Genomic DNA, 23,417 nt, shown 5'->3' with positions numbered 1-23,417 from the left:
CATAATGCATTCCTTAGTCCTATACCTTAACTAAGTGCCTAACCCTAACACTTAACCCAATCCTAACCCTAACCCTACAACCTCCAGAAAAAGGGCAAAATTCCCTCAAATTCTATAGTTTATAGTTCTTTTTTTGGGATACATTTTAGCGAGGTCACATCGTAGACATAAGCTAAGTGCCTAAGCCTAAAATCAACCCTGAAAAACCCTAGTAAAGTTGTGAAAAAGACAAAATAAAGATATGAATCCAGACCAGAACCTGGTCCTAATGAGGCGGTAACTCATTTTTGGTTGTTTAGCCATTAACTTAAACCCAATTCTAACCCAAACCCAAAAAAACAGGTCATAACCCCCCAAAAAAGGCCCTTTATACATTTTTTAAAAAATATATACAACTTAGCTCGGACACATCATAGACATAATTCCCTAGACCCTTACACTGACTAAGTGCCTAACCCTAAACCCAATTATAGCCCTAACCCTACCCTATAACCTCCAAAAAAAAGGGCAAAATTCCCTCAAATGCTATAGTTTATAGTTCTTTTTTGGTACATTTCAGTGAGGAAACATCATAGACATAATTTATTCCCTAACAAAGAGCCTAACCCTAACGCTAAATCTAAGAAAAACCCCAAAGTTGTAAGAAACGGACAAAACGTCCTCAAAAAGGTAGGTTTATACGTCCTTTGGTCCTCATAAAGACATGAATCCACACACACACACACACCGAACCCCGGCGTGTTCCCGCGGCGACAGACTCAGCTGTGATCAGAACTCGGGTCTGGATTTATCCTTTAATGACTTATTCATGGCGGAGCCACGCTGATACTGTAGCAGCTGCTGCTGCTGCTGCTGCCGTCACTCAAACTGTGGATCGAGGGAGAGCGAAAAAGGACAAAGCGGCCACCGGGGGGCGACTCCACAGGTTGCGGGACACAAAACGACACCAGCCTTTTTTTTTGAATTTGTGATAAAAATAGTGGGACTTTATTGAGTTTTATCTTCGCGCAAACATCCAGCAAATGCATGTTTATTTACGACGGTCACAACAAGGTACATCTAGAAAGACAACACTGGCCGCATACATGACTCAAACAATGAGTTTTCTTTGTTTTTTTTAAAGTACACCAATGTCATTGTTTCTGTCAACTTTTTTTTTTTTCTTCCTTAAACCGATGCTCGTACAAAAAAGAAAAATAGAGGCCATTTAAATGCAAGTATAGAGAAACGTGCAGACACTGTACTTCCACCTTCAGCCCTGTTGTTTTTAATCCTCAATCTAAATCTCATAGAAAACAACAAATCAAAACAATTACAAAAAAACTCTCTCTATATATATATATTTTAGTTCATTTTTTTCCCGCCGCCGCCGCTCGATTGTCGATGCCATGATTCGGTCCTGGCAACACACACACAACACAGATGCTGAGGTTTGCTCGTCGCTTAGCAACAACAGACGTCCACACACACACAAAAAAAAAAAAGGTCAAACAACACCTACGAACGCTACAGAGAGTCAACACTCGCTGCTGCTCCCGGGTCCTACCCACAGAATCATCGATCGCTGATTATCAGCAGTCGTTCTAAGAAGAGAAGTAAAATCTCAGCAGTTTTATTTTCTTTTTTGTTTTGTTTTTTTGTTGTTGTTGTTGCTGCAACATCGTCGTCGTCGTCGTCGTAGGATCCAAGCGGTGAAATGACGATCGTTTATATATAAACTGTGTTTCACAAACTGTTCTCATTTAACTCCCAGGAGTATTTTTTTGGCCAAATTTTGCCCGTATAGAAAGTCTTATATCGAGCACCACGGCAGGAAAAACGTCACAGTGACACACGTAAAGGCAGCAAACGCCGTCCTTGCGTTCGAATGTAAACAATGTTCGAGCGACTACCAAACTATTGTGATGGTAAAATTCAATTTCTCTGTCTCTAGAGCTACATTTGCCCATCACCCAAATACCCGCCGAACACAGAATACCAGGTCCTTTGTGTATAGTGTATTGTGTCTAGCCTGCACTTTCCTGCAGCACCAGCAGGGGGCCAGCTCCCCGATGCCTACAGTAGACAAAGTGGTGTGAGAGCACCAGTCTGAAGGTAGAGTCTTTGTCTATTGGAGGAATGCGAAGGGGGGAGCTGCTGTGTTCACTTTGCTCTTGGTCTTTCTCTATCTCATTCTTCACCAGCAGCAGAGAAAGTTCCACAACGCTATCAAAAGAAGAAGAACGAATAAAAAAATAGACTTTGAGATGACGACGGTGGCGATGAATCTGAAGATTTAAGGGACACTTAGAATGACGCATCTTTGAAAGGAATAGTTCGGATTTTTTTTTTTACGAAGTGGTGGTCGTTTCAGCTGCCGGTAACAAAAATCTACGCTTCCTTTAATAAACGATATCTAAAGAACAGGTTTGAAAAGTCTATTTTGTCGTCCTGTTTTTCCCGCACCAAACACCGTAGAGATAACGTGCGTTTTTAGCTCGCATCGACACAACGAGCTGCTGTTCTACTGCCCGTCCGCCGTTTCAAAATAAGACGCGTTTATCGTACAAATTCGGTGTATTTCAGACAAAATAAGACGTTTGAACTCACTGATAGAAGAAGAGATGGATCTACACCTCCCCGTGTGCCGTGACGTAAAAATCGCCGGTTTTCTCTATGGGGTTTGGTGCAGGGTGAGCGGTTTACAAAAGTGTCACAAACAAAACCAAAAAAAAACAGTGAAATAATATCAATTCTAGAGCAGAGTCACCTCTACAACCTCATACAACCACACTGAACATCACATTTAACTAAGTTTGGTCTTTTCGTGGGATTTTTTTAAAGAAAGTAACGGCGTTTGTTTCATAAAACGACCGGCGTGCCTCCACCACTGCAGCCCCCTCCTCTGTAGGTGTCGACCGTATGGAGTTTGGCCGAGGTTTTGGCGCCATGGCAACAAGGTAATTGAAGTTATGCAAAGGGATGAGTCATCCAAGCCCGTTCCAGTGGTGTTCGTGTGGCTCCCACAGTCACTGCATGAAATCTGCTGCTGCTGCTGCTGCCTCAGATTTCACGGACAGGAGCTTTTGGTGTGAACGTATGAGCAAACAACAAATAATACAAAATGACACATTTGCATAAAATGCGTACGTTTTTAAGTGGAGGCCGTGACTTAACACTTTCTTTACGTCGACGTATGACCTTGATTGTGATTTAGGCCAAACGTATGTGGACATATTTGTGCATAAATTATTGTTATTTGTTTTTGGGAGGAAAAAAACAACCCATTTTCCAGATTTCCAGCCAAAAACGGCCGATGACAGAAACAACAGCTACGTCCTAATTCTTCTGAAAACCACGTCATTAAAGCCTAGTAACGCAAACAGGAAACTGAGAAAATCAACATTTTTTCAAATGCCCGAGTCACAGAATCACCTAAAATCGCTGATTTTCTGAATGGACTTTGGTGCAGGAGAGTGAAGATATCATCGTACCAATTTTACCAAGCAAGCTTTTGTTAAATGGCTTTAAAAAAAAACGTTGTTACGTTTATGCTAATTGTTGAATTACCGGTAAATTCAATGCTAACAAAAGCTAGCACATCCAGTGCTCGTCCACATACGTTTAGCCACGTAGCATAATCCCCTGTGATAATTAACGGTGGTGAAATGTGTGTTTTCTCGTGTTTTCCCTGCCTGAGATGATCCCACAAATGTTCTTTTTTTTTTTTTTTTTTTTAAATGCACAGTAAAACTCCCATCAGTCACCACCTCACGACTCACGGGGCCTCACTCTAAAGGTGTTTGTTTGTTTTAAAGGTAACAGCTAACAACACAGTCACATCGCGTCCTCCTCCTCCTCCTGTTGGCATTGTACAACGTCCAAAATGTGGAGAATGACGAGTCCTAGCATGATACGAATCTTTACCCACGTCATGCTTTTCCATCCGCGTTCCTCCTCCTCCTCCTCCTCGATCTCGACCTCGACGATCTCTTGCTAACGTTTCCGTGTTATCCAGATCACCTCTGGGAATGTCCTCGTCCCAATATCAACCAATGAAAACATCAGAAAGAAACCTGTTATGAACTAAGAAAAAACAAAACAAATACCAGCAAAACTAAATCTCTCCTTGTTTTCACTCGTCAGGCTCTTTTCTCTCTCTCTCTCTCTCTTTCTCGTCGTCTGAGCTTCAGTCCAGGATCTGTGGTCGGTTCATGAGGATCCTCTGGATGTAATTCTCCAGCTCGTCGCGGCTGCTGCTCACGCTGCTGCTGTCGGACGATTTCCCAGCTGCGTAATAATCTTCGTTCCTCGTCGAGTAAAACCTCTGCTTCTGCGGAGCGGCGATGACGGGCATCCGGGGAGGGGAACGCGGCATGGGAACGGACAGAGGCTGAAACGTGCGAGGGTACAGACGGAGGTTGTAGCCGCCGCCGCCGCCGCCGCCGCCGCCGCCGCCGCCGCCGTAGTACGGCTTCTGCTGAAGCCCCAGAGAGGGAGGGGCTTTGAGTCGGGGCTGCACCCAGCTGTGATAGCGGCGTTTCGGCGGGAACGAGTCGCCGCCGTCCAGAGAATTCCCCAGGAAGTTGTTGAGGTTGAGCGCAGGTTTGGGGACGTAGTAGCGGGGCTTGGGTCGAGGTGGAGTCGAGTAGTAGACGGGGTAGTAGTCTGGGTAGGGCTTCCTCTGGTAGTAGAAGGGATAAACGTAAGGGTACGACGGGTAACCGGTCCACGCCGACTTGGGTGGTTTGCGCCAGAAGTCCTGCTTGATTGTTGACAGCGGCCGCTGAGGCCTGGGCCACAGGTTCTGCAGAGGTTTGCTCCAACGATCCGGCGACTTGGGCGCCGTCTTGTCGTGGAACCAGGTCTTGAGGAGGTTGACGGCGGGAGACGGCTGCTTGGCGACCGGGAAGTTGTTTCGATTGGCGGAAACCGCCGGCGGCGACGCTGGCGGCGCGAAGCCGCTTTCGGACGAGAACGACGACGAGACGGGAGCCGGTGGCCGCTGCCAGCGCGACGCCAACTCGGGCGCCAAGTCCTTCTTCTTCTTCTTCTCCACGTCGCTGATGATGTCGACCACGTCGTCGGCGGGGAGGTGGAGCTTGCTGGAGATCTCGATGAGCTTGTCGATGGTCTGCGGATCGATGTCGTCATCCTCCGTCGCCGCCGCCGCCGCCGCTCCCTGGTCCTCGTCCGACCGCTTGTCCTCGGCGGCGTTGGACAGAGACGAGCTGTACTTCCTGTTGCCGTTGGTCTGTTTGACCATGTAGCGCAGCAGCATGTCCGAGGCGATGTCCGCCAGCTTCTCCTCCTCCATCTTCGCCCGCTGCGCCTCCGCCGCCTGCCGCCTCATCTCCTCTTGCTCCGCTTTGGCGCGAGCCTCCTCCTCATCCGGACTCAACGTCTCGTCTTCCTTCTCCTCCTCCTCCTCCTCATCGCCGTCGACGTCGGGCTCGTCTCCCTCCATCACGTCCTGCCCTGCTGGCGGCTGCCGGGACTGCACTGCGTTGTTCTCGTAATTGCTCTCGTCAAAGTCGTCCATGAAGTTGCCTCCTCTGAACGACGGCACGTTCAGGCCCTTCTGCGTCTCCTCCTGCCACTTGAGCTTCTTCTTGGACATGGCGATGTTCCCGCCTTTGTTGATCGGTACGATGTAGTTGTTGCTGCTGCTGCTGTAGCCTCTGCTCTCTCTCTGGTTCTCCACCTTCGTCTTGGAGGCCGCGTCCAGACGAGGAAACTCCTTCATCATGGTCTCCAGACTCTTCAGCTCCTCTGGATTGAGCTGCTCCTCCTCTTCCTCGCCTTGTTCACTCTTGGTCGCTCCCTGCTTCCCTTTCTCCGCTCCTCCTCCTCCTCCTCCTCCTCCCTCTGGACTCTGCTGGACCTGGACCGTCTGGCTCGTCGTGCGGCTCGTCACCTTCTCCGTCATCTTCTCCTCCTCCTCCTGAGCTTTCCTCCTCTCCTCCTCCTCCTGCTCCCTGCCGTGCGTGGCCATGAGCAGCTCCAGCTCCTGTCGTCCATCTCTGTCTCGGTCTGCTCCCTTCATCGTTCTCACTTGTCTGTGCTCCGCCGCCTCCTCCTCCTCCTCCTCCGCCGCCTCCTTCTCCCCTCTCGCTCCCGATTGCGATTGATTCAGAGCCTCCAGTAAAACGGCCGCCAGCGTTTTGGGATCCACGTCTTTAAAGAGTTCCTCGTCTGCCTCGTCTTTCTCCAGCGACCGCGTCTCCTCGTCTGCAGACGCCTTCAGCCCAGAAACGGCGTCTCCGTCTGGGTTTCTGTCGTCTTCGGCGGAGACGCCGACGGGGCTCGGGCTGGACACGTGGAGCAGAGAAGCTCCTGTGAGGAGGACCAGGAGGGTGAAGACACTTGAGGCATCGTGGGACCCGATCATGGCCACACAGTGAGGAACAAGGAGGGTGGAGTCAGTGGATATCTGCGAGACAGGAGGGAGGAAAAGCAAAGATCTTGAGTTTCAGCGACAAAGGAATTCATTTAGACCTTTTAAAGAAGGTCTATGAAGTCAACGATGTTATGTACATAAAATAAAAGTCATTTCACACAGTAACGACTCCTTGTTTGGCCTCAAAGGGACAAAGAAAAGTTGAATTAAGCAAAATTCAGTTCAATTATCTCCCACCAAGAAGAAATGGTGGGAGATAATTTTTCCTGATATGTGATTTTCACGTAGTTATGATGAATAAAAACACCGTGGAAAAAGCTAAATTTGCTGCGCTGAGGTGTGACCGGGGAGGAGAGGAGAGGTGAGAATATGCAGCTGTGTGTGTGTGTGTGTGTGTGTGTGTGTGTGTGTGTGTGTGTGTGTGTGTGTGTGTGTGTGTGCAGGAGCAGCAGTGGCACCACTGCATCATCAGAATGCCATTTTGTTGATGGAGCTCAGCACCAAGGACAGCGACTCCCGCCGCTGCTGCTGCCGTCACTGTCCTTGGTGCTGAAATCTTCAAACACAGACTCTTGTGTTTTATGGTGCAACAAGTGCATCTAAATATAAATCTATATATTAATAAAAGAAAATGGATTTGAATTTTAATTATTTTTCCTTCCTTTTTTTATTTTAATCAGTTTTAATTTATATTATATATGATTTATCTCAACCCAATTCCATTTACTTTTTTAAATTCAGCTTAATTAATATTCACTTTGTATGTAAATTATTCTGCTTAGTCATTTATTCCTTTTGTTTACTTGTTCACATAGAAATGTTGACTTTATTTATATTTAATGACCGACTGTGGCTTTATTGTATTTGCTCTGCGTGTTTGTTTGTATAAAAGATGCAATACAAATAAAGTTTGATTTGATTGTATGTGCCTGTTTGTTTGCGTGTGTGTACATTCCTGTGTATTTGTACAATGAATCCAACATGTGTTAAAAAAAAAAAAGTCTATATTGGAATATATTAAAATATAGCAATGAAATCTACATTTTTAAATTTAGATTTAATATGCATGTTAAATATGTAAATGGTGATGTTTTTTGAGTGGTGTTGGTTGTGGAGACATGTTCTGCAGCATCTAACAATGACTGGACCTCCTCCTCCTGCTGCTCCTGCTGCTCCTCCTGCTCCTGCATGCTCACACCAGTCACCTCATCACTCCCAGTTCATCCTGCAGCAGCAGCAGCAGCAGCTCTGAGAGCATCAACACCATCAAAAAGGCAGCAGCAGCAGCAGCAGCAGCAAATGAGCAGCATTAATCATCAGGAGGCAGCGGAAACACGCAGGCAGCGGAGGCACAATCTGGGTATTTATGGCAACAATTGAAGGTAATTATGATGATGATGCTGATGATGATGCTGAGGATGATGATGATGATGATGATGAATGACGAACAGTGGCTCTGAGCTCCCACAGGAGCCGCAGTTCACGCGCATTTGAACACACAGCTCACGTCTGTCTCACATATCAACAACAGAACGCTGTTGTGATGAAGGAAAACATCACAGAGAGATTTTGACACCAGTCAATTAAAGGTTAAATAAATTGAATCGTGAGGAATCCTCCTCCTCCTCCTCTTCTGTCTATTTTACATTTGTTGTTGTTGTAAACACTTTCACTCTCAGTGCACTGCAAAGGTTTAAATTTGTGCACATTCATCACATTTTAGAGTAATAAAGAGTTCACAAAGTTGTCACTCACATGTTCAACGTGAAGATCCCGGCGTCTCGTCCTCGTCGTCAGCTACAGGTCCTGCTCTCACACACACACACACACACACACAGAGTTGTTGTTGTTTGTTTTCTAATATTCAAATATTCAAACGTTGCTGCTGCTGTTGTTGTTTTTGATCCCTCTCTCTCTCCGTCTCTCTGAGGAGGGGATTCCTCGTGTTACGTCTGTCTCGTCTGTTTTCAGGAGCTCGGCTCCCGCTCTCTTATACCTCCCCCCCCCCCTCCCTCCCCCTCGGATCACGTGATTCATGCGTCAAACGGCCCCCATTGACGTCACCAGACTGGGTTTTCATTCATAAGATTTTCCCTCCCCTGTGCAACCCACACCCACGCACCCACTCATCTCCACCCCTCCCTCTCTTTTTTTTTTTTTTTTTCTGCTGGAACCAATTAGCTGCAGTGCTGGAGCTGCTGAATGAACACAAGCTGCTGAATGAATTGGCAGATTGTGTGTGAATGTGTGTGTGAATGAATATGTGTGTGTTTTTTTTGGCATAAACACCGACCTTGTCGGGACCAGCAGTCCTCATGGAGACCAAAACCAGGACTAAGACATTAAACTGGTTATGATTAAAGCTTTCAAAATCAACGCAGGGTCTGAAGAAGAGGACACATTTTGGTTCAATCCCGTCATTTTGAGGACAATTTGACGTTGTGAGGACATTGAGACACGAGGAAATGTTTACGTTAGAGCGCACAATGTCGCGAGAACATTGACGATCCACAAGAAGATGAGGACGTTCTGATGTCGATGACATTTTGATGGCATAACATTTTGACCCTATGAGGACATTTTGATGACAGAACATCGACGCTATGAGGACATTTTGATGACAGAACATCGACGCTATGAGGACATTCTGATGTCGGGGACACTCTGACGTCTTGAGGATATTCGTGTCAAGGCTATGAGGACATTTTAACATCGAGGACATTTTGATGACAGGACATCGACGAAGTGAGGACATTTTTGCTCGAGAAGATCTGATGTTGTGAGGACATTTTTGACATGTTGTGAGGAGGTTTCTCGACGCTATGAGGACATTCTGATGTCTGGGACATTTTGAGGACAAAACATTGAAGATCCAGGAGAAGATTCGATGTCTTGAGGACATTTCGATCACAAATTATTTCATGACACTATGAGGACATTCTGATGTCGAGAACATTCTGACGTTGAGGACATTTTGATCGCAGAACATTCCTCAATGCTATGAGGACATTTTGATGACTGAACATCGACGAAGTGAGGACATTTTTCCTTGAGAAGATCTGATGTCGTGAGGACATTTTGATGACAGAACATTGACAATCCAGGAGAAGGTCCGCTGTCTTGAGGACATTTTGATTGCAAAACGTTTCGACGCTATGAGGACATTCTGATATCGAGGACATTTATATGATGTCATGAGGACATCAGCGATGACAAATCATTCCAAAGCTGTGAGGACATTTTGATGTCGAGGACATTCTGATGACAAGATATTGACGATGTGAGGACATTTTGACATGAGACCATTCAGTGTTGAGTAGTAGTATCTGTAGGCAACTGGACTGGCTTGAGTTAGTTGGACTGGTTGAGTCCAGTTGCTAACGGCTAACAAGTGAAGATGACCTGGTTGAACGAGAACCTTCACAAACTTCTTAAATGTGAGACGCTGAGGACATTTTCAGCTTTAAAAAGGTCTTTTTGAGAGTTCAGACTTGGTTTTCCATGAATAACTAGTTTTGGTAAAGAAATGAAACCTCAGCTTCACCTTCCCTTTTATCAGATGAGTCACGTTCTTCTGTCGTTGAACACATTTCAATCCGTAACATTCACAAAACACAGAGAGCTGGTTTTCACGTAGCTTAAAATGTTTTTATTTCTTTATAAAATTACATTCACACATAAGAGTCCCTTTAGCTCCACCCGCTCCCCCCTACACGAAGGCTCTTCACAGCTCCTCATCATCATCATCATCTCCCCCCCCCCCACCTCAGAATCAAGTTTACAGCAAAACCTTCGCTCTGTTTGACATGAATTCATTTTACAAACAAAGAAAATAACGACATTTACAACATTCACTTGCAAGTCGTTGCATAAGAGGAGATCGGTGATGAAACGACAGAACGTTGGAGTGCGCCAATGCAGCGACAGATTTATAACAGCAGAGGGCAGCATCGAGCACGGCGGAAGGAGACGCTGTTGTGTCGCGACGTAAGACGAGGCGGGCGCTGGTTTCGAGCCGTAAAGAGAATAATTGTTGGGTTTCCGGAAAAACAAACAGCAAATTCTAAAAAACATCGCAAAGGAAAGAGGTGGAAACGTTGGCGTATCCGTGAAAAGGTAAATGCGAATTCCTGCGATGGAAAAATCGTCCATTTTGAAGAGTCGACTCTTCGGTTTTCTTTAGCCAACGCCGGGTTGTTTTGTTTGTTTATGAAGTAAAATTCGTCCAACTGGGGTTTTTTTTTTTCACGTTATCGCTCGCAATTCGTGAGATTCAGAGATAAAATTCAACAGCACTCGCTTGTGCTTTCTCTTTTGTTTTTTGTTTTTTACGGGAATACATTTCAACCGATTTTATAGGGAGCCGTTTTTTTTGTTTACAGCAGCAAATGGGAACGACGACGAAATAAAAGTTAAAGTGGATTATCGTCAAAACAGAAACTTAATTACGGTTGGAGCTCAAGTGTTTTAAGCGGACGTCACGCAAAAAATGTAAAAACACACGCCATTTTGGCAGGAAGTGACGCTAATCACGTCCACAGATGCAAAAATAACTCGGCAGCAGATCTAAAACCAGCCATCGCCGAATTTCGACGATAACAGAGTGCTCACGTCTGCTTGGATGCTAACTTCACGTCGCTGAAGTTAGCATCCAAATTTCCCTTAAGTAAGCTTATTTTACATGCTTTTATTGTGACGGGTAAGCGTTTTCCAGAGCAGGATGCGGAGAAGGAAAGTTTATCGAAAAAAATTGACGACGTCGTAACGCTGCAGTTCCGACGGGTTCCATACTGGTGAAAAGCACCAGGGGGCAGTGTGAGGATGAGTCGGTGAGGTTCTGCGATGAATTGCCTCGATCTGCGTGGATTCTTTAAAGTGCACAGTAAACTCTTGACGACTTCTTTTTTTTTTTCCCTGCCAACATGGCGGCGCCAACAGACGCGAGTCGCGCGACGCGCGGAGCTCTAAAGGAACGAGTGATATAGCGACGCTAAGCGTTAGCGGAGAAAGAGTTAGTGTTAATTTTCCCTGTTATTCGACAGAAACGACGTCACGTGCCGCGTCGGCAAACAGAATCTCCCATTAGCCGCTCAAAACCAACAACAACGAAACCAAACGCCGTCCTCTGCTGCCCCAAGTGTGGATCCATCCGCCACCAAAAATAGTCCCAACAAGTACACGCCATCTCCCGCCCCCGCCCCATTTGATAAAAACTGCAGCATTCGTCTGTTTTTCTTAAGAAATTACAAAGCCCTTTTCATTAAAAATATACACATCTGTGAGCTGCTTTTTATGAAAGGTTTCCCCCGATGGCTGAGATCCACACGCGTGTGATGAGGGGGAAATGATCCGTGTTGCTGGTTTTGATCGCGTTTCTGTGTGAGAATTCGTTAGCGTTTTTTTATTTATTCCGTTATTACTTCTGTCGTCACGCTCCTCACGTTTTTATTCAAACAATCAGTGCGTCACAAACATTCGCGATCGGGTGTCGACTGTCGGAGCTGCCTCACTGTGCCGCAGCGTAACAGCGATTTCATTTTTTTTTTAAGTTACTGAAGACTCTTTTCCTCGTTTGAAATCAAAACACACGCATAAATATAAGTGTAACGCTCTCTCTCTTCCCCCACGCTTAGCTCACACACGCACACACGCACACACACACACACACACACACACACACACACAGCTTCAGGGCCTGGTGATGTCAGGTGTCCGGTCGTCATCAGTCCACAGAGCCACAGATAAACAGAGCCAAAACCGTGTCAGTCCAAAAAAAACGAAAGTCCAATCCCAGATCCTGTCCCGTCCCCTCCGTCCTTCCCTCTAACCTTTGTACCTTTTTAGTCTCTCACATCACAACATGGCTGCCTGCTCTGCGCTTTTTTTTACGCCAAGCCCATCTCCTCCAACACACTCCGGGGCGACTCGTCCTCCTGTAGGCCAAAAATAAATAAATCAACATTTCAGTCATTATTCTTCTGCAATCAGCATCTGTCCACGCGGAGACGGCGTTTTAGGCGACCTGAAATGGTACTTTTTGAAAAATCGATAAACGCTAGCCTCGCGTTTCCCGTCTACATGGAAACGCGAGCTAGCGTTTAGCGATTTTTCAAAAAATACCAGGCTAGCGTTTAGCTAGTTACGTAAACTAAGTTAAGGAAAAAAATGACGTTAGTTAGATCCCAGTCGTGCGGCAGAATCGTGCATTCCCTTCTTGGAAAATATTTAAGTTTATGACAGAAAGTCGCTAGATTTAACGCTAGTTGCTAGGGGTTTTTAAAGTGCGCTAAATACGCACACGAACACGGCTCGAAACAACAACGTAAACCGTCTTTTCCCTCTATTCGGTTCATTCCGTGTCCGTTCGTGTTATCATACATGTATCTGTAATGTGTCCCGACATATTCTTCTTCTGTTTTTTGGTGTTAAGATTACAGCGACACTCACAGTCCTGTCATATGTACCTGGCAACCTGAAATGGTATTTTTTGAAAAATCGCAAAAACGCTGCTAGCGTTTAGCTAGTTAAGTAAACTAAGTTAAGGAAAACAATGACGTTAGTTACTGTAGATCCCAGTCGTGCGGCAGAATTGTGCAGTCCCTTCTTAGAAAATATTCAAGTTTATGACAGAAAGTCGCAAGATTTGTCGCTAGTTGCTAGGGGTCTTTAAAGTGCGCTAAATGCGTACGCAAAAACGGCACGAAACAAACAAACGTAAAGCGTCTTTCCCCTCGACTCCGTCTCCGTTCCTGTTATCATACATGCATCTGTAACGTGTATCGACATCTTCTTTTGTTTTTTTGGAGTATAACGTTACAGCGCCACTCGCAGTCCCGTCGTGTGTACTGCGGCGCTAGCAGCACATACGGACTTTGTGAAAACGGTAAAGAAAAAAGATTATTTACGTTCCGTCAATTCCACGATAATAACGTAGTTGAAACAATATCTTTCTTTCTCGACAAATTTCAAGCTACATGAGGAACATTTTGACTCTTTATGTTTGCTAGCACACTCGCACATTTGTATTACGACTGGAGTTTTAAGCCTTTGAACAAACAGCATCAGTAAACTGATCCTGTTTGCCTTTGCAAATTAGATTTTCTAGCAGAATGAACTGGAATAACTGCCTCGCCTCCAGGCTGTTTGAGACAGACAGACAGTAAAACCCTCCCTTACCTCCTGCAGTAGGTCCGACTGTTCGATGGCTTTGAGGACGCTCTTCTTAGACGTGTCCTGGATCTCACCGCCCATCAGGAACTCATCCAGGATGAAGTAGGCCTTCTCGAAGTTAAAGATTATGTCCAGCTCGCACACCTGCGCAAGCAAAAACAACATGATTTCTACAGTAAAGTCCAAACTGTCGAGACGGAACCCAAAAAGACTGGGAAATTTAGTCCATTTCACATTTAAACGTGAAAACAGAAACCTGATTGTCCTCCAAGTCTGGTTATGATAAATGAGACTTAAACAGCAAACACAGAGATGCATGCAAAGTCCACATAGAAAGTCAAATATTGTACTTGTGGTGTTTTAATATGTACTTTTTTAGATTCTCTACAGTACTTTGTCTGTTTTTTCCTTTTTAGGTAGTATCTTTCTATATTTTTATTAATCTCTGATGTCAGTACTTTGTGTTTAAAGTGCTTTATAGACAGAGTTAGATTAAAGAATCGTCTATCGAACTATTGGTGGTTCGAAGACGGACAAATAGTCTAAAACATGTACTGACAGTACGGGACACGGCTTTATATTCTTTAAACTGTGACGCTGACGCAGTTGGCCTCAATTTTTATTTTAGGGGAGTAATAAAAAGGTCTTGAATTTGATTTTGGAGATTTGATAAAAACGCAGCACTTTCATTGACATCATTGGTTTCTTGGCATCATGGCCAGGTTTGGGGTACAGGAGAGTGTGTGTGTGTGTGTGTGTGTGTGTGTGTGTTCTTGTACTTGCAGCATACTGAGGACCAGTGAGGGTTTTAAACCAACAAAGTGAGGTAATTTTTACGGAGTGAGGACATTTTGGCCGGTCCTCACTTTGTTTTCATTGAAATCACTTCCTTAGGTTGCTATAACATGCTATACTCAATTTGTCAAAAAAAATTAATTTTGGACGACTTTTTCTCAAATTTTGGACCATATTTTTTTTTTCAAATTTTGGACCAAATGGTTTTTTTCAAATTTTGGACCAAATTTTTTTTTTCAAATTTTGGACCAAATTTTTTTTTTCACATTTTGGGTCAAATTTTTTTTTACATTTTGGACCAATTTTTTTTTTTCAAACCAAAAATTTTGTGTCAATTTTTTTTTTCAAATTTTTTTAAATTTTGGGTCACATTTTTTTTGTAATTTTTTTTTTCAAATTTTGGAAGACATATTATAGTATGACGTTTTTGTCAAATTTTGGACCCAAATTTTTTTGTCAAATTCCTTTTTTAAATTTTGGTCGGCAAAGTATAGTATGACGTTTTTGTAAAATGTTGGACCAAAAATTAAAAAAATAAAATAGAAAAAGTTTTCCAGCCCTTTTTGCTCTGGGGCTCCACCTACAGACATTTTATGGTACTGCAACCAGTAGTTCTTTGTAGATGTCATTCATGAAGTAGATATTTATAATTGTGTTGATTTATAAAGTGGAAATGCTGGTCCTCAGTATGCAGCAAGTACAAGAATGTGTGTGTGTGTGTGTGCGTGTGTGTGTGTGTGTGTGTGACGTCAACTACAGCAACACAACGCCAGATAAAATCACTCACGCTTCCAAAGTACTTGTCAAGCAGCTCCACGAAGCGATGGATGACTTCCAGCGTGATCAGCTCGTTGTCGTGCTCTTCGATCGCACAGCAGAAGTAAAGGCTGGCGTACCTGCACGTGACACACGGGACGATAGATTGTATGATATATAGAATCTTTATTTAAATGAACAGTGAGCTGAATATGTACTGTTTAGGATTCAAAATGCAAGGCTTGCAGGAAAAAGGCAGAAGAGAGGGGGGGGTTTTCTGCTGAACAGCAGAGTTTCTACTACACAGTGTTTCCTCGCTCTCACTTCATTCCACTGCAGGAAATCCCTCAACGCACATCACCCACCCACCCACCGACGACATCCACCCACCCACACACACACACACACACACACACACACACACACACACACACACAGGCTCGGCTGATAGCGTCTTTGTTTTTCTGGTCCACCTCTGCATTCTGCTGCTCACAGTAATGAGACTCGACTTGACGCTCCTGTGTTGTCGAGGATCAGAGGGAAACCGGAACACAGGGGTCTCACCCTGCTGTCCACCCACCTGAAAATCTACTGCAGCTCAGCCCACACACACACACACACACACACACACACACACACACACACACACAACAACTTCCACAGCTCTGTCGACACAGAACTTCAGAGAGAAACGAAGAGGAGGAGGAAGAAGAGAACCACACTATCTGCTGCGTTACTCAAAAACACTTTAATAACAACGATGTGAGAATCAGTTGCATCTTTGACACGTTTTTCCTCTCAAATATCTAAAAAAATGACAAAGACTATAAGCTCTATGTGTTGTTCAGTTGCGTAATTATATCCACCAAAGCATCCTCAACGCTCTTAAGATCTATAAAAGTCCTTTTAATGATCCATATGGACGCTAAAATATTGGACTATTCGCCGATATACCAATATATCAAAAAGGGGTTGGGCCAATTATGGACAAACTTATTGGAAGAAGATGAAGACGAGTTGTCCTCTTTCTTAGATCAAATGATTTATATTGGTGTGACAGTTATTTATGGAATTATCAAATAAATTAAACCAAATAATATGCCAACTGTGTCCTTAAGTCTTTGCTATGTGATAAAAGTGCTGTCTCGCAGGGCTGAGTCCATAAACAATCTTTTTCCTTTGTCGTTTTTTAAAAAGTTTACCATTAACACAATTAATTCACAAGAAAAACCCCCTTAAAAACTACTCTAAACTCTGTAATACATACACCCGACCTGTTAGTGGCACTGTACGCCGTCACAGAAATACACCAAAAGCAGAGAATGCGACACCGAGCATGCACAGAACGAGTAAAAATGACAATGTATACAATCACAGAAGCAGACAGAATAAAAGTTATCGTGAAACACAAACACAAGAAGAAGATTTAAATATTGTTATTTTTTACCTTTTGTAGACAATCTTGAGGTCCCTCCATTCCAGGAAGCTGCACATCTTTGGTTTGCGCGCGAGGACGATCTGCATCAGCTCCCTCACCATCTTCTTCTTGTCTCGCTCGGCGGTGGCCGTGTACCATTTCTGCAGCCGCAGCTTCCCCTGACGGCTGAACAGCAGCATGAAACGCATCTACACAACACACACACAACAAAACACACAACAACACACAAACAACAGGACAAAATTAAGCCGAGTTAGTGATAGTTTTACAATGTTCAAATAACACAACACTAATTAAGGCTAAGAAAGTTCCTGCTGTTTTCTTTTCTGGTTTACTGTGGTTTGTGGACAAAAAAAGACATTTGAGAAAATCATCATATCAAAGTTTGGGGAAACACCAATTTACTTTTTTTTTTATATTCTGACATTTTAATTTAGGGATGAGCTGACAGATTAATTATATGTTGTCCTAATAGTAAATAAAAAGTGCTCTAAATGTTATGATAGTAGCTTTGCAGGAATTTGGCAACAATAGTGTGTGGAAAGGTGGGGAAGTTTGAATTTATACAATTACATTACAGGGACTTTATGAATTCCTTGATTATTTTCTAAATTAATCCATAAATTGCTTGCTCCAGAAAATTTCAGAAAATTTTCTCAAATATCTCGAACCAAAATTATTCAGTTTAAGTGCAAAAACAAGAAAATACTGCCATTTAAGAAGCTGAAAACCCGAGAAAAAACACTGAAAATGATGAAACAAAACAATTTGCGAATTTGCACATTATTTTGCACAGGTTAAAATAATGAGGAATATAAATGAAGCAGTGTTGTACATTCTGGAGCGTTCAACTACAGCCTTCAACAAACAGCTGGAGAAAAAAGGAAATATGTCGAGCAAACACACAAACACACACATACACACACACACACAGTTAAAATATGTGGGACACAAAGAGTCACCAGAGACCATCGAACCATCTGTTAGCTTCTCTGCAGCCCCACCTGTTAATCCAATATGCTCTCTGCTGTCGTATGCTAACCACGCCAAAACTCTCACACACACACACACAGCTGCTAACGTAACAGCTTTCTTACTACGAACGCACACACACACACACACTTCAGCCACTTCATCAAATATCTATACACACAAATCAATCAAGATTACATTCATTAGCTCCACCCGTCATAAAAACCAAGAAAACATTCAAACTAAAACATGTTATTGTTATTTATTTTTCAGTCAGAAATTAATCATAAAGCATAACATTCAATCATTAAAACTATTTATTTTGTTCAAGTGACTATAATTTGACATCTTAATCAAGAAATATTCATGTGCTTTTAGGTTTTTTTTAGCGCTGGGCACTGCTAACCGCGCCAACGCTAACGTATGACTTGGCGTTTCCATGACTGACCGGAAAAAGACGTTTGTGGCGTCATGTTTACGCGACTCCTGATTGTTAAAACGAGTAACGCTAAACTTTAAAAACAGAGGCACACATACGCAGTACACAGGTATGCTGGTCATTTCTAGCGCTGCTCTTTTTGCTTTAATAAACAGACCGCTCCTGTTCCACTGTAGGAAGAGCTAACGGCGCTAAAGGAGCTAACGCAGCTGACGAAGCCAACTGGTAAACGGTGCCTGGACGCCGGGGCACAACAATCGTAACGTAACGTAAACATGACGTCACGCGTGTCTTTTTCCGGTCAGTCGTCATGGAAACACGCCATGCGCTAACGCCGTTAACGTGCCAAGCACTAGTTTTTTGTAAAAAGTAAGTATTTCATGCCTTTTTTTTATTAGCATTAAAAATACAATTTCAGTTAAAGAGCGTCGACATACTGGTGTATTAACTGTTACAGAAACATTAAAAAAAATGCTTCTGATAATTACCAACGCTTTAAATTTTGAGCAGCTGTAGCTTTGGTTGGTGAGTTAATACATTTGTTTGTTTGGATTTGAGCTGAAGGTGGCGTGTGCATGCAGAACTACAGACGCTCTACCATCAGACCAAGTTTCATCTGGATATAAACGGCAATTCAAACGAAAAACAGGAAGGAACTCCCTTTTAACAAGTCGAGACGCGTACGTGTCGGCGACATCGTAACAGATCAGGATGAATCTTGCAATCGTGATTGTGTAAGACGTTAACAGCCGAAAACAGGTATAACTTCTTTTCACTCTGAGGTTCGGGAAAAACACAGATTTCGGACATTTTATGGACCAAACTGACGGATTATAATCAAATGTGAAATGAACGGTTTTGCTGCTGCAGCCACAGCACAAACCGCCTTAAACCCGGTGACTTAGCGCAAGAACAACATCCTTTGTTAGCGTCGTTCCATTCTAATGCTACGGTATTTATATGTACGTGTGTGTGTGTGTGTGTGCTGTTGTTGTTGTGTTATTTCTGTTCGTCATGGTTGTGCGGCGATGATCAAAGTGCAAAAAAGCTGCTTTTCATCGTGATGTGGGTCGATACAGTGAAACACCAGAAATAGATCAAAAAAGCATTTTGCTATATCTGGATCAGTTTCATCGTCAGCTATTGGCTGACCTGATTTTGAATGACTGACATCAGCAGCAAAATAAAAGAGCTGCAACTTATGATTATTTCATCATCGATTAATCTGTCGATTAATAGAGTAGGCATGTGGTCCACAAAATGTCAAAAAATGTTGGAAAATGTGCTTCTAAAACCTGTAAACGATGTCTTGTTTTTGTCCACAAACAAAATTATTCAGTTGTAATGATTTCTTTGTCACATGGAGCAAAGAAACTAAGCAAATATTCACATTTAAGAAGCGAAAAAAGTCTGAAAACTGGTTTTAATTCTTTAAAAAACAAACCCTTATCAAAATAGTTGACGTAAAATCTGTGTAATCTGATAAAGATACTTAACAACGCACAAGCCAGCGAGCGAGTCGTGTTTCAAATTAGAGCAGAAAATGTGCTACAGTTACACAGCATCGGTTCGGGCGAGGTGTTTTTAAACATCAACGCAAATGTATTTTTAACATCTTGGGCATTTAAATAGATGTGAAACAGTCTCTGGTATCAGACTGATATCACAGTGTAAACGAAAGTGATATTGTTGAGTCATTCAAACCCGACGGAGTCAACGTAATTAAAAGAAAACACGTGAAAATGTGCCGTAAAATGATGATGATACTGTCTTTACACAGTGACGAGGAGCACAGGTAACAGTTATTATCTTCATCCTTTACTGTTTATAAACACAACAAAATAATTTAATTTAGAAGGTTTTTTTTTCTTTATGTACACACATATATATAATATATAACATTTACTTTCTGTTTTTTACATTTACATATGTAAAACCTGGAAATAAACAACTAGAAAAGTTTGAATATTCCGTCTCATTTTCTAAATTTTACTGTGCAAACGCTTTAGGCGTCACCCAGGCCACCAGGGGGCTCCAAACTGCATGTTCAGCCTCATGTAAGGAGAATTAAAATGTCTTTATCTGTAACTGTTTCATGTCTTTATCAAATCCCCTAATATGGTTCATAAAAAAATAAAAGTAGGATATAAATAAAATAAGCCGCGGCTGGCGTTTTTGTGACATAATTAAGTCAAAATGGTGGGTGACGTCCAACGAGTCCGACAGACAGACAGTTAGAATGATTGACAGCTACACATCCTGTTTCCTGTTAGTGACGATATTAACGGAAAACAACGTCACGGCATCAAAAATAAATTATCTTAGTGAGGCATAAATATATATATGTATATATATACACGGATAACGGAAATATACTGATCACCAAATAATTTGGTGATGTGACACAGTTTTATGTTTCCTTGTTTTCATTTTTGCTGGTTTATTGTAGTTAACTCCTGTATTAGTATTATTCCTTACAAGTACTTTTTTTTTTTTTTTACTTATCTATTTACTTATTTTATTATTGTTTTGGTTTTTGAGAATTTGTGCTACTTCAGAACTTGGGTTGTGTTCTTTTTTGAGTAAACTTTTTAGACTCAATATCGATTTTATTTATTGACAAATAGGGAATTTCCTTGTATTTATACATTTTTTAATTGGTTTAACTTACTTGAGTGGCTCAAATTAAACCATAACCGGTACAACGACGATGACGACATTGAACGTGACACAACAGGAAGGACAACAACAGAGCAGCTCATTCTTTTCCGCTCAGTTTGTGGCAACCAATCAGCTGACTATCGTGGGTCTAGCTCCGCCCATTTCTTATCGTACATTTACGCTGTTAGCCCAAGGTTAGAGTACCAAAACACTCAACGGTAAGGGTCGCTTCCTTTGGTACGACTCCAAATGGAAAACATTCGTTCCATAGCGAACTGTTCCACTCGGTGGAAACATGCCATAGGGGCCCCCCATACAGCATCGTGCATAGGGCCCCCACAAAACTAGAACTGGCCCTGTAAATAACATGGGTTAGGGCCATATGCTAAATTCTGAGCATACATTATTAGTTTTTACAGCTTCTTTCTAAGTTCATGTAACTGGAACAGAACAAACATGGATGTGTACTTTTTTCCAGGCAATAAAACAGTTATGTAAATAAACGGTGACTAATGACATGATGTGGTTGCACAGACTATAAAAGGTATGAAGTTACAGAGTTCTTCTTTTTAAAGACAATAAAAGCACTGACACGGAGTCAGACAGAGACACAGCTGCTTCACACCGTTTGGCCTGTTAGCATCCAGGCTAGGCTAACAGAGCCAGGTGAAGGCAGCCTTCAGGTGGACACTTCCTGAAACCGTACACCTTTGCTAGCATTAGCTTAGCAGCTCGCCCCCGGTCCTCTTTTTCTTTCCCCTCTTTTTTTGAACCGAGTGGGCGGCGGCGGTGACTTACCATTGTTGTCGGGTTCGCACGGAGCTACGGCGACGGTTCCGACGAACTTATGCTTGTGTTGTTGCCCGGTCCGACGTCCACACACTCGCGCACACTCAGTCACACACTCGGCGGCTAACACCGTCGCTCCATGTCAGTGTCAGCGCTGCTCACCAGCAGCAGCAGCAGCAACGGCAGCGACTTCCGCCTCTGACTCTGCGCATGCGCGCAAGCGCCTGTCATCAGAATAGCCTCAGGTGACATCTGTTAAAAATAATGTTTTTGTGTTTTTATTTTAATTTTAATTTTTACTTTTACTTTTATTTTTATTTTTATTTTTATTTTTATTTTTATTTTTACTTTTACTTTTAATTTTATTTTATTTTATTTTATTTTATTTTATTTTATTTTATTTTATTTTATGTAAAAGTGTAATTTTCTTTTATTTTTATTTAATTTGATTTAAAAGTGTACTTTTAATTTAATTTAACTTATAAGTGTAATTTTATTTTATTTTAATTTAATTTAATTTAATTTAATTTAATTTAATTTAATTTAAAAGTCAAATTTTGTTTTAATTTAATTTAATTTAATTTAAAAGTCTAATTTTATTTTAATTTAATTTAAAAGTCTAATTTAATTTAAAAGTCTAATTTAATTTAAAAGGTTAATTGAATTTAATTTAATTTAATTTAATTTAAAAGTGTAATTTTGGTTCTTTTCTGATATGTTTCAGGTCATTTTTGTCTTTTACAACCAGACTGTTGAACCAGCAAATAAATAAAGGTAAGGAGGGGGGGCTTTGTGCTTGCACCTGGGGGCCCCAAGCATTTGCCTGGTACACCGGTTCTGTAAGTACGCCTCTGGTCACAGTTGTGGTTAAACATCCCTGGAGCTCTGGAGGAGACATCTGTGGGGGATATTATTATCACGTGACTACGCTTTAATAATAACACGAGAGAGCGAGGGTTGTAATTTGTTGCCACGCATGGGAACGGGACAACACGTTTGTTTTTTCCACAGGTGTCCGGTAAACATCTTCTCCACGAGCAAATATATATAGGGAAAAAAACATGGAAACACATTTGGCCTTGTTTAATTAATCAGCTTCATTTTAAACCATTGACATTAAAACATGTCACAATTTTCACAGTTAAAACTAAATAAAACTTGGTTATTATTGTTGGAATACTAGAGGATCTCAGAATTGTGAATATTTTTAATTTGGAAAAAATAAATAGTTTGGGAAATTATTGTAATTTCTTTTTTTGCCCCTAACATTCAATTAAATATATGTAAAACAAGCCCTGACACTTTATGAAGGTAATAATAATGTTTTTTACATTATGTTTTATGCATATATTTGTTGATTTCTGTGCTCAGGCTATGTTTTTACACGTATTTACAAATAGAAACAACATTATCCACAATTAAAGGTGACATTCCATCTTCATTTCCACATTTTATTAGGGCAAAGAGCATTTTCTTGGAAAACGACATTTTTCCTGAGTTTGTTTTTTCATTAATTAATTTTTAAGACGGATATTTTGGTCATAATTCAAATGAAAAGTCCAAATAAAGGATAAATAAATGTATTTAGACTTTTTTTTATTTGAATTATGACAAAAGATACCCTCCATACGTTTTCCACTAGTGCCTTTATATATATATATATATCATTATATTTTTAGAATTTATATATATATATTATTATTATATTTTTAGTTTTTTATATATATATTATAATTATTATTATTATATACAGAAGATCTAAAAATGTGCAATAAAGAGTGTTTTGTATCCTTTTTTCCACACAAACAATCTGATGAAAAAAATATATATATTAATAGTATAATATTATAATTAATATTATATTATAATAATCATTTTTACCAACTATACCTGAGCAAAAAGTACCACAATTTTGAAATATGCTAAAAATAAAACGTGTTATTTACCCTCTGTACAGTAATCAGGCTTTTTGAAACACGTCGTGACTTCAAGGCTTTGGCCACAAGAGGTCAGTGTCG

The 23,417-nt window shown here is 41.8% G+C and overlaps 2 protein-coding genes across 2 annotated transcripts; both read right to left on the bottom strand.

Annotated features, from left to right (window-relative positions):
* Nucleotides 1-4,168: 4,168 nt before the first annotated feature.
* vgf (VGF nerve growth factor inducible) lies at nucleotides 4,169-6,370 on the bottom strand (the record flags this gene model as incomplete). Its single annotated transcript, XM_083907290.1, has 1 exon — nucleotides 4,169-6,370. One exon carries the CDS (start codon nucleotides 6,368-6,370, stop codon nucleotides 4,169-4,171), a length of 2,202 nt encoding a protein of 733 aa, XP_083763416.1.
* A 3,772-nt stretch (nucleotides 6,371-10,142) lies between these two features.
* ap1s1 (adaptor related protein complex 1 subunit sigma 1) lies at nucleotides 10,143-21,549 on the bottom strand. Its single transcript, XM_083910220.1, has 5 exons — nucleotides 21,409-21,549; nucleotides 16,548-16,726; nucleotides 15,132-15,240; nucleotides 13,556-13,693; nucleotides 10,143-12,312 (listed from the first exon to the last, which is right to left on the bottom strand). Exons 1-5 carry the CDS (start codon nucleotides 21,409-21,411, stop codon nucleotides 12,265-12,267), a joined length of 477 nt encoding a protein of 158 aa, XP_083766346.1. The 5' UTR covers nucleotides 21,412-21,549; the 3' UTR covers nucleotides 10,143-12,264.
* Between the last annotated feature and the right edge of the window lie 1,868 nt (nucleotides 21,550-23,417).

The sequence above is a fragment of the Microchirus variegatus genome (assembly GCF_963457635.1).
Source record: "Microchirus variegatus genome assembly, chromosome: 2".
Lineage (NCBI taxonomy): Eukaryota > Metazoa > Chordata > Actinopteri > Pleuronectiformes > Soleidae > Microchirus > Microchirus variegatus.
Note: the sequence above shows the minus strand (reverse complement) of the source record. Positions and strands in the feature narration are given on the sequence as shown.